The 11,019-nt window shown below is 39.8% G+C and overlaps 2 protein-coding genes across 2 annotated transcripts; both read right to left on the bottom strand.

Annotated features, from left to right (window-relative positions):
• Positions 1-768: 768 nt before the first annotated feature.
• Positions 769-1,698, bottom strand: LOC129554110 (olfactory receptor 5W2-like). The gene has a single exon (XM_055422743.2). It carries the CDS (start codon positions 1,696-1,698, stop codon positions 769-771), a length of 930 nt encoding a protein of 309 aa, XP_055278718.2.
• Positions 1,699-8,872: 7,174 nt separating this feature from the next.
• On the bottom strand, positions 8,873-10,194 carry LOC129554109 (nucleolysin TIAR-like). The gene is made up of 2 exons (XM_055422742.2): positions 10,130-10,194; positions 8,873-9,968 (listed from the first exon to the last, which is right to left on the bottom strand). The coding sequence occupies exons 1-2, from the start codon at positions 10,159-10,161 to the stop codon at positions 8,873-8,875; spliced, it is 1,128 nt and encodes a 375-aa protein (XP_055278717.2). The 5' UTR covers positions 10,162-10,194.
• Positions 10,195-11,019: the final 825 nt, after the last annotated feature.

Below are 11,019 nucleotides of genomic sequence, written 5' to 3'. Positions count from 1 at the left end.
TAAATGCACAATAAATCTTAGTATAATTGAAAACAATGTTTCAATTAAACAACGAACAAAAATTACTACAATGGAAAAGACAGAAAAGCTTTTCACATAGACAAAGTGCCATATACATATATACATACATACATATATACATACATACATACATACATATATATATACATATAAATCCTTAAAGCATAATGAAACATCATATGTATGGGGGAAACAAAATTAGGATTTAATACAAATATCACTTTAAGAATTTGATACGAGACAGCAAAAGAGACACAGATGTATAGAACAGTCTTTGGGACTCTGTGGGAGAGGGTGAGGGTGGGATGATTTGGGAGAATGGCATTGAAACACGTATGTTGTCATATGTGAAATGAATCACTAGTTCAGGGTCAATGCATGCTAAAGGATGCTCGGGGCTGGCATGCGGGGATGACCCAGAGGGAGGATAAAGGGAGGAGGGAGGTGGGAGGGGGGGTTCAGGAGGGGAACTTATGTAAACCCGGGGCGAATTCATGTCAATGTATGGCAAAACCAACCAATATAATATTGTAAAATAATTTGCCTCCAATAAAAAAATAAAATAAAAAAATAAAAAATAAATAAAAAATGATCAACATACGACTCAATAAATTTTTATAACTTGTTCATAAAAAAAAGAATTTGAGAAATTATTATTCTCATTATCCTATCATTTAATTTTAATAAATCAACAATCAGTATATGTATATGAATACATATGCGTACAGAAATGCCTAATACAAATAACTAAAACCATTTATTTTTCAATTTTTCCAGGGCCTGGTTCACATCCTTGTTCCTTAGGCTGTAAATCAGAGGGTTTAACATGGGAATCACAAGGGTGTAAAACAATGAGGTAATTTTGTCTTCATCTAGAGAGTACGAAGAACTCGGCCTGAAATACATGAAGAGCAGAGTTCCCTGGAAGATTGCCACAGCAGTTAGGTGGGAGGTGCAGGTGGAGAAAGCTTTGAGCCTCCCTTCAGCAGAGTGGATCTTCAAGACTGATAGGATGATATAACAATAAGAGACAAGGACTCCTGAAATGGAGCTTAATTCAATGAAGCCAAAAATCATGAATATCACTAACTCATTGACCTGTGTGTCTGAGCAAGATATCAATAGGAGAGGAGGAACATCACAAAAAAAGTGGTTAATCTCATTTGACCCACAGAAGCATAAGCGGAATGCTAATGCCGTGTTTATCAAAGCATCTATCATTCCCACCAGGTAAACTCCAGCCATGAGCAGGGAACACACCCTGCTGGACATGCTGACTGCATAGAGCAAAGGGTTGCTGACGGCCTTGTAACGGTCGTAGGCCATCACTGCCAGCAGGAGACACTCAGAATCTACAAAGGTACATAAAACCAGGAACTGCAGAGCGCAGCCATAGGAGGGGATTGATTTGATCTTGGCAAATAGGTCCCCCAGCATCTTAGGGCCGATGGCTGTGGAATAGCAGAGGTCACAGAAGGAGAGGTGGCTGAGGAAAAAGTACATGGGTGTGTGCAGCTGGGGGTCCGTCAGAATCAGGGTTATCATTCCAAGGTTTGCCAGAAGATTGATGAGATAAACAGGTAGAAATATTGTAAACAGGATCACTTTGTTCTCAGTGTTATCAGTAATTCCCAAGAAAATAAATTCAGTCAAGGAGGAGCAATTCTCTCTTTCCATTCTTCTTAGACCTTGTGCAAAGTTTTGAGAAAGTTATGAAGATAATCACACATGCATGTTTAATGCTTCTGCACATCTAAAAAGAAATTCAAAAGGCAGAGCATGTTTTTTTTTCTTGTTTTTTTTATACTTAGAAAATAATCCAGTCTTGTACCTACTCTTTAAAGAGGCATAACTGTATATTCTGCGATAATAAAAGGCATATGATGAAGACCTTTGAGAACATTTTAAGTCAATCTAGATGCCATTCACGAGGTTGCTACTTTCTACAAACACTTCTCTGAGCCTTATTTTTCTTATATCAGAGAGTAGAGCTGGATGATTTTGCCTTTCTTCAATTCTTTAAAACCACATGGAAGAGACACCAATGTTAGTGAGACCGGATTCTAAGACTTTGGACTGAGCTTTTCCTTTGTTTAAAAATGTTCACTTGAATAAAAAAAAAAAAAAATTACTAGTTTTTGACTCCCCAAAAAACATGATTGGTTTAAGAATGTTCTTAGTTCCAGGAACAGTGAGCCCATCATTGGCTAATAATTATGAAAATCATTATGTTACTGGTTTCAGCTTATCTTCTGTTTAGCATTTGGTGAGACATGAACTAAGTTATTACTGACATGCTTTCTGAAAATTTGCTATTGCTTTCCCAAAATGCTCATTACCTCTCTGTGGAGGGATTACTGTCTAGGATGACTGTTGACCAGTGGAAGGAAAGAGCTCAAAGGAAGTGAAAACAAAAGAATGGACCACATATATTTGCATCACTTTAGATTGTAAATGAATTTCAGTTTAATTGCATGTAAATTGGATAAGGGACAATAAATGCTTCTAAAATGCCAAGAAAGACCTTGCTCTCTCTGTTGTATTTATGTGTATGCTTGTGTATGTATCTTAATGTAAATGAAAGCAATGGACTTTTTCTTTAGACCTAAGTAAATATAGTATGTGGTCTAGGTGGAAGTGAATTTGTACTTGTGTTTGTTTTTATTGTGGGATCTATGCTATAAAACAAAACACACTTTAATTTTTTTGTTTCCATAAAGCAAAACACACTTTAAATTCAAGTACAGTTGCTCAGTGAAAAAAGGAGCAAAGAATTTTGTGTGAACCAACAGAAAAATAAAATTACATTATGAATGTTAACAAGTTCAGACAGATTCTTCCAATTTTGTGAAGAAAATATTATTTCTGCCTTTAAATGCAGATTTCAGTGAGTAGGTAGGCATAAAGTCCTTCATTTACAAACTTTTATTTTCCCCCCAAATTTAAATATTTTATCTTATTTTTCTTCAGTTAGGATCTGGAAACGTACCTGGAAAGAGCAGGTCTTGGTAGGTGAACAGTAATGAGCATTTGGTCTTTTATTTCACCAGGTATATTGGGACTTAAATCCCTGTGCTATGGCCCTTAGGTTTTAGTGTTATTCAAACACTTCATTAATTATATTTCTGCTTCCATGTACTCCCCTGGCAGAGGAAGACATGGCTAGATAGCATCACTGACTCGATGGACGTTAATTTGATCCAACTGGGAGATAGTGGAGAACAGAGGAGGCTGGTGCGCTGCCATCCCTGAGGTTGCAAAGAGTCAGACAGACTTTGAAACAGAACAAACACCACAACATTCCCCTGTTAATTCAGAAACAATTTAGCAGAAGCGGAGTTTTTGTGCTTCATTATTGTGTCCAAACTGAAATAATGTGCTGTGCTCAGTTGTTCAATCATGTCCAACTCTGTGCAACCCCCAGACCATAATCAGCCAGGATCCGCTGTCCATGGAATTCTCCCAGCAAGAATACTGAAATTGGGTTGCCATTTCCTCCTCCAGTCATCTTCCCAACCCAGGGATGGAACCTGTGTCTCTTGCATCTCCTGCATTGGCTGGCAGATTCTTTACCACTGAGCCACCTGGGAAAATAATGGAAAAAATAGCAGTATCAGTTCAGTTCAGTTCAGTTCAGTCGCTCAGTCGTGTCCGACTCTCCGTGACCCCATGAATCACAGCACGCCAGGCCTCCCTGTCCATCACCAACTCCCGGAGTTCACTCAAACTCATGTCCACAGAGTCGGTGATGCCATCCAGCCATCTCATTCTCCATCGTCCCCTTCTCCTCCCGCCCCCAACCTTTCCCAGCATCAGAGTCTTTTCCAGTGAGTCAACTCGTCGCATGAGGTGGCCAAAGTATTGCAGTTTCAGCTTTAGCATCAGTCACTCCAATGAACATCCAGGATTGATCTCCTCTAGAATGGACTGGTTGGATCTCCTTGCAGTATAAGGGACTCTCAAGAGTCTTCTCCAACACCACAGTTCAAAAGCATCGATTCTTCGGCAGTCAGCCTTCTTCACAGTCCAACTCTCACATCCATACATAACCACGGGAAAAACCATTGCCTTGACTAGACGGACCTTGGTTGGCAAAGTAATGTCTCTGCTTTTTAATATACTATCTAGGTTGGTCATAACTTTCCTTCCAAGGAATAAGCGTCTTTTCATTTCATGGCTGCAATCAGCATCTGCAGTGATTTTGGAGCCCAAAAAAACAAAGTCTGACACTGTTTCCACTGTTTTTCCATCTATTTCCCATGAAGTGATGGGACCAGATGCCATGATCTTTGTTTTCTGAATGTTGAGCTTCAAGCCAACCTTTTCACTCTCCTCTTTCACTTTCATCAAGAGGCTTTTGAGTTCCTCTTCACTTTCTGCCATAAGGGTAGTGTCATCTGCATATCTGAGGTTATTGATATTTCTCCCGGCAATCTTGATTCCAGCTTGTGCTTCTTCCAGCCCAGCGTTCCTCATGATGTACTCTGCATATAAGTTAAATAAGCAAGGTGACAATATACAACCTTGACGTACACCTTTTCCTATTTGGAACCAGTCTGTTGTTCCATGTCCAGTTCTAACTGTTGCTTCCTGACCTGCATACAGGTTTCTCAAGAGGCAGGTCAGGTGGTCTGGGATTCCCATCTCTTTCAGAATGTTCCACAGTTTATTGTGATCCACACAGTCAAAGGCTTTGGCATAGTCAATAAAGCAGAAATAGATGTTTTTCTGAAACTCTCTTGCTTTCTCCATGATCCAGCGGATGTTGGCAATTTGATCTCTGGTGCCTCTGCCTTTTCTAAAACCTGCTTGAACATCTGGGAGTTCACGGTTTACATACTGCTGAAGCCTGGCTTGGAGAATTTTGAGCATGACTTTACTAGAGTGTGAGATGAGTGCAATTGTGCGGTAGTTTGAGCATTCTTTGGCATTGCCTTTCTTTGGGATTGGAATGAAGACTGACCTCTTCCAGTCCTGTGGCCACTGCTGAGTTTTCCAAATTTGCTGGCATATTGAGTGCAGCACTTTCACAGCATCATCTTTCAAGACTTGTAATAGCTCAACTGGAATTCCATCACCTCCACTAGCTTTGTTCGTAGTGATGCTTTCTAAGGCCCACTTGACTTCACATTCCAAGATGTCTGGCTCTAGGTCAGTGATCACGTTATCGTGACTATCTTGGTCGTGAAGATCTTTTTTGTACAGTTCTTCTGTGTATTCCTGCCACCTCTTCTTAATATCTTCTGCTTCTGTTAGGTCCATACCATTTCTGTCCTTTATCGAGCCCATCTTTGCATGAAATGTTCCCTTGGAATATCTAATTTTCTTGAAGAGCTCTCTTGTTTTTCCTATTCTGTTGTTTTCCTCTATTTCTTTGCATTGATCACTGAGGAAGTCTTTCTTATCTCTCCTTGCTATTCCTGCTTTGAAAAATTTTCTACAGATATAGCTCAATTGTACAAAAAAAAAGGTTTTAATGACCTGGATAACCATGATGGTGTGGACACAAACTTAGAACCAGACATCCTAGAGTGTGAAGCCGGGTGGGCCTTGGAAAGCAGTACTATGAACAAAGCTAGTGGAGGTGATGGAATTCTAGCTGAGTTATTTCAAATCTTAAAATGATGTGGTTAAAGTGCTACATTCAATATGCCAGCAAATTGGAAAACTCACAAGACTGGAAAAGGTCAGATTTCAATCCAATCTGAAAGAAAGGCAATGGCAAAGAATGCTCAGACTACTATGCAATTGTGCTCATTGCATATGCTTGCAAGGAAATGCTCAAAATCCTTCAAGCTAGGCTTCAACAGACGTGAACTAAGAACTTCCAGATGTACAAGCTGGCTTTAGAAAGGGCAGAGGAACCAGAGATCAGTTGTATCATAAAAAAAGCAAGAGAATTCCAGAAAAAAAAAAAAACATTTACTTCTGCCTCATTGACTATGTAAAAGCCTTTGACTGTGTGGATTGTAATGAGCTGTGGAAAATTCTTAAAGAGATGCAAATGCCAGACCACATTACATGCCTCCTGATAAACCTGTGTGCAGTCAAGAAACAACAGTCGGAATCGGACTTACAGCAAGGTTGTATTTAGCTTGTACATGTATTTAGCATGTTTATTTAGCTTGTATATGCAGAGTACATCGTGCAAAATTCCAGATAGAATGTAGCCCAAGCTGGAATCAAGATTGCCTTAAGAAATATCAACCTCAGATATGCAGATGATATCATTCGAATGGCAGAAATGAAGAGGAACTAAAGAGTCTCTTGACGAAGGTGAAAGAAGAGAGTGAAAACGATGTCTTAAAACTCAACATTCAAAACACAAAGATTACGGCATCTGGTCCCATCACTTCATGGCAAATAGATGGGGAAAAAAGTGGAAGCAGTGATACATTTTATTTTCTTGGGTTCCAAAATCACTATGGACATTGAAATTAAAAGATGCTTGCTCCTTGGAAGGAAAGCTATGACAAACCTAGAGAGTGTATTAAAAAGCAGAGATATCACTTTCCTGACAAAGACCCAAACAGCTTCAAGCTATGGTTTTCCCAGTAGTCACATAAAGTTGTGAGAGTAGGACCATAAAGAAGGCTGAGGGCTGAAGAATTGAAGCTTTCAAATTGTGGTGCTGGAGAAGACTCTTGAGAGTCCCTTCAACAGCAAAAGGGTCAAATCAGTCAATCCTGGAAGAAATCAACCCTGAATATTCACTGGAAAGACTGATGCTGATGCTGAAGCTCCAATATTTTGGCCAGTTGCTCCGAACAGCCAACTCCCTGGAAAAGACCTTGATGCTGGGAAAGATTGAGGGCAGGAGGAGAAGGGGGTTACAGTGTATGAAATTGTTGGATAGCATCACTGACTTATGGGACATGAGTTTAAGCAAACTCAGGGAGATACTGGAAGATGGAAGAGCTTGGCGTGCTACAGCTCATGGGGTTGCAAAGAGTCCAACATGACTTGGCAACTGAACAATAATAACAATATTGGAAAGTGAGGAACACGTTTGAAAATCATGTATCTATATATCTGACAACTAACTTGTATCCAAACTTTATGAAAATCTCTCATCAATAATAAAAATCAAATTAATAAAATTTACTCAAAGGATTGGATTGATACTCTCACCAAGAAGATGTATAAATAGCAAGGTCCTGGATAGCAGTTTGCTTAGCATCTTTACTTGTTAGGGACATGACAACAAAGTAAATTAAAAATACTGATCACGCCTAATTTTCTGTTTTATCTGAATTTTCATTTAGTATTTAACAGGAACAAAGATTATGTTTTTATTTGTTTGGGTTACATTTCTATTTGTTTGTTTTCTGCATTTTTTTTTTTTCTGTAAACCCTGCCTGGAGAATCCCAGGGATGGGGGGAGCCTGGTTGGCTGCCGTCTATGGGGTCGCACAGAGTCGGACACGACTGTAGTGACTTAGCAAGAAACTCATCAAGCTAAATTTCATATCATTAGTACATTTTTAATTTGGGAAAAAGATTAATAGGGACAATTGTTGATTCATTTTTTAATGTCATTGCCATTCTTGATGTGATCAACCCAATACTCAAACATCTAATGTATTACTGTGGAGATATTGTTGAGAAAAAGATCAAACCATGTTCAGTTCAGTTCAGTTCAGTCGCTCAGTCGTGTCCGACTCTCCGCGACCCCATGAATCACAGCACGCCAGGCCTCCCTGTCCATCACCAACCATGTAACTAATTGCTAATAATTTTCCACTGGTTAAAATCAAGACACTGATGCATTTATGTCACAAAAGAATTTCAGTGTCATTATTAACCTCTCTGGCACATATTTGCTGTATGTAGAATTATCCTTGATTATCTGATTCTATTTCTATCCAAATTAATTTTCCCTCAGGTACTTCCTGATCTTCTGGGATTCAAAAATCCCTCGAGTTGCATTTTATTCCACCAGAACCTGACTTTAGCTTTGTAACAGCTCCTCAAAACCATGTAGACTATCGTGCCTTCAATCTGTTCCCATGTATCCATTTAAAACTCAATTTGGGTAGCTACATTACAATTGTAAGTTGGATAAACTAAAGTATCTCCCAAAGGGATCTATGTCTCATTAAAAATGGAGACCTTAAATTATTGGAAAACATGTCTCAAGGAGAAAATGTGTTCCTCAGGTACAAACAAGTGAGAAAAAAACAATCTATACTTAGCATTTCTCTAGTGCCCCTGGTGACAGTAAGATTGTGTGTAGGGAGGTGTCTACCCAGAAGGTTACTTTTTCAGGACACAGTTGTCTGCTCCTCAAACTTGGAGTATTGAGATGCAGAGTTCACTGCATGACCGGGAACCAAAGTTCATTATGGCCCAGTGTTGGTGGGAGAAAGACTAGGAGAACCTGTGAAAGGACCCAGACGGTGCTGTTCCACAAACAGAGCAACTCTCCAGCATAAAGATTAATTATGCACTGAGATACTCTGTGAAATAATGCACTGCATCATCTTCACAAACGTATCAGCACTTATTTGCCCAAGAAACTGTTAGATCAAAAAAAATTAACAATCTGCAGTGAGCATACTTTGTTTATGGAAATTTTCTTTTTCTTTTTTTGTAGTCAGAATTTTTTATTCACTTTATTTTAGTTTTTATACACAAAGAAAAATCATGTTCATATCCAACATGAACAAAAACTTAAAAAGGCAGAACTAGAAGACATGTGTCCTTCACCAAAGCAAAGCTGTGCTAAAAGTTCCAAACATTTCCATTTTTAAAATAAATATTTTCATTTTCCGATGTCTACTTTCATGTCTTCAGAGTGTCACAAGGAAATTGAAGCTATCACGAATTACATTCTGTTTAGAGTCCCCGCTCACTGTGTTTGGTAACTGGCCATGCCATATCCAGCTTGGTTGGAAGGAGGTATTACAGGGGGAGGGGCTTGTCCTTGGGGAGGCTGAGCACCAAATCCACCCATCCAAGCAGCTGAAGGTGATTGATCTACTCCAAATCCCTGTTGATTCCATGGCTGCCCGTATACTCCATAAGGCGGTACTTGCCACCCATTTGCCATATACTGTCCATACTGCTGTGGGTTTCCATAAACTTGGCTCCACTGGCCCCACTGACTATAGTCAACCTGTTGAAAATTTTTAGTCATATCAGGAGATTCTTTACCCCAATAGCATTTAACAACATGTCCTTCAATTGTAGTACCATTCACCGAAACAATAGCATGAGCCGCACTTTCATGGGTAGAAAATCTTACAAATGAATAGCCCGTTTCTGGAAAAACTCTGATTTCCATAATTTGCCCAAATGGTGAGAAGGTCTGCCTCATAAGCTGATCTGTTAAGCCAGAAGCAATTCCTCCACAGTACACAGTACAGTTTTTTGGACTTGACTGGTTTACTACATCTTCAAATCTCAACTGCTTAGTGTTATTTTCTAGGGTACTTTTAGGTGCAGGTGGTTTACGGGTGGCCCAGTTGGTTCTGATTTGACGACCACCCAAACACTGACCTCCCATATGCACAATTGCATTTTCTGCATCCAGTTTATTATAAAAAGATACAAAGCCATAGCCTTTGGATTTTCCAGTTGCCATGTATTTAACTACTCGGGCATCCGATATTTTACCAAAGGGGGCAAATGCTGATTTGATATCTTCTGTTGTAATTTCTGGACTCAAATCTCCAACAAACACGTGGAAATGATTGGAAGTATCTTTTTTCTGGCTACTTAGTGTTGTTGCCCAGTTTACTTTGACCTCCGTTCCCCAAATTTTTCTCCCATTCATAGCAGCTAATGCAGCAGCTGCATCTCTGTGTTCATAAAATTCCACAAAGCAATATGGGTCATTGCTTGTATGCTCTGTGATCATTTTACAGCTTTTACAGGGTCCAATCTGACTGAACAACTGAAGAATAAGAACTTCTGTCACATCTCTGGAGAGGTTACCTACGTATCTAGGCTATAAACACCATATTTTCTGATGATAGAACCATATGTCTTAGCTTGTGTGTGTCAACCACTTTAAAGCCCAAACCAAAGATCACAGTGTAAAATAAAAGAAGGATCTCCAAGTCACCTTCAAATTTTTCATCATGTTACTTGCATCTAGAAGAACAGAGTCCGGGGCTGCCCGTCGTCTTCCATCATGGTGGGTGCGCCAGAGCGATCCCGGGACAAGGGGGAGGGGGCGGGGAGGAAGGGGAGGGGGGCTCCGGGCACCGGCCGGGGACACAGGAAGAGGCCCCGAACCCCGCTCTCGGGCTTTCTCCCCCCAGCCCGCTCCGGACACTGCGCTCCAACCCGGAGGAGGAGGAGGATGGACAAAATGGCCGCCGCCACCAGCCAGGCAGGAAACGGGGCCGGAAATTTTCTTTTTAGAGTACGATGCACATAAAGAAGACATTCTTCTATAAAAGTATACTACAAGGAAACTTTCAATAATGAAAAGATGCTAATCCCAGAACACCAAAGATAAAACATGCCTAGTGTCTCAGAAACTGTCATCCCACATTTATCACAAATTGATGTCCAATACAGTACTTTGTGCTTCCCTGATGGCTCAGTGGTAGAGTCTGACTGCAATGCAGAAGACACGGGTTCTATCCCTGGGTCAGGAAGATCACTTGGAATAGGAAATGGCAACACACTCCAGCATTCTTGTCCAAGAAATCCCATGAATAGAGGAAGCTTGTGAATCTGTGGGACTGCAAAACAGTCAGACAAGACTTAGCAACTAAACCACCACCACCACCACAGATACTTAGTTTTAATATTTTGAGTTATATAGTAGTATAATCATAGGTTTTATATTTTCATTTCTGACTTCTTTTGCTCAATATTATTTGAATGAAATTTCTCTACACTTTTGTATCTCAAGGCAGTTCATTCGTCCTCATTTTATGTAGTTTTCCTAGGTATAAAAGTACCATATAGTAATTTATGTAATCAAGAGCAGGTGTCATTATACTTGACCTATAAATTTTCATTGACCTATAAATTTCACTG

This window comes from Moschus berezovskii, chromosome 14 (assembly GCF_049115385.1).
Source record: "Moschus berezovskii isolate FMDL1 chromosome 14, NW_MosBer_1.0, whole genome shotgun sequence".
NCBI lineage: Eukaryota > Metazoa > Chordata > Mammalia > Artiodactyla > Moschidae > Moschus > Moschus berezovskii.
The sequence above is the reverse complement of the archived record's forward strand: the minus strand, read 5'-3'. Positions and strand labels throughout refer to the sequence as shown.

Coding starts and splice junctions, on each gene's coding strand:
- LOC129554110 (XM_055422743.2), bottom strand. CDS start 1,698: ATGGAAAGAGAGAATTGCTCCTCCTTGACTGAATTTATTTTCTTGGGA.
- LOC129554109 (XM_055422742.2), bottom strand. CDS start 10,161: ATGATGGAAGACGACGGGCAGCCCCGGACTCT. Junction 9,969..10,129: donor GACGGGCAGCCCCGGACTCT/GTTCTTCTAGAT, acceptor TTTATAGCCTAG/ATACGTAGGTAACCTCTCCA.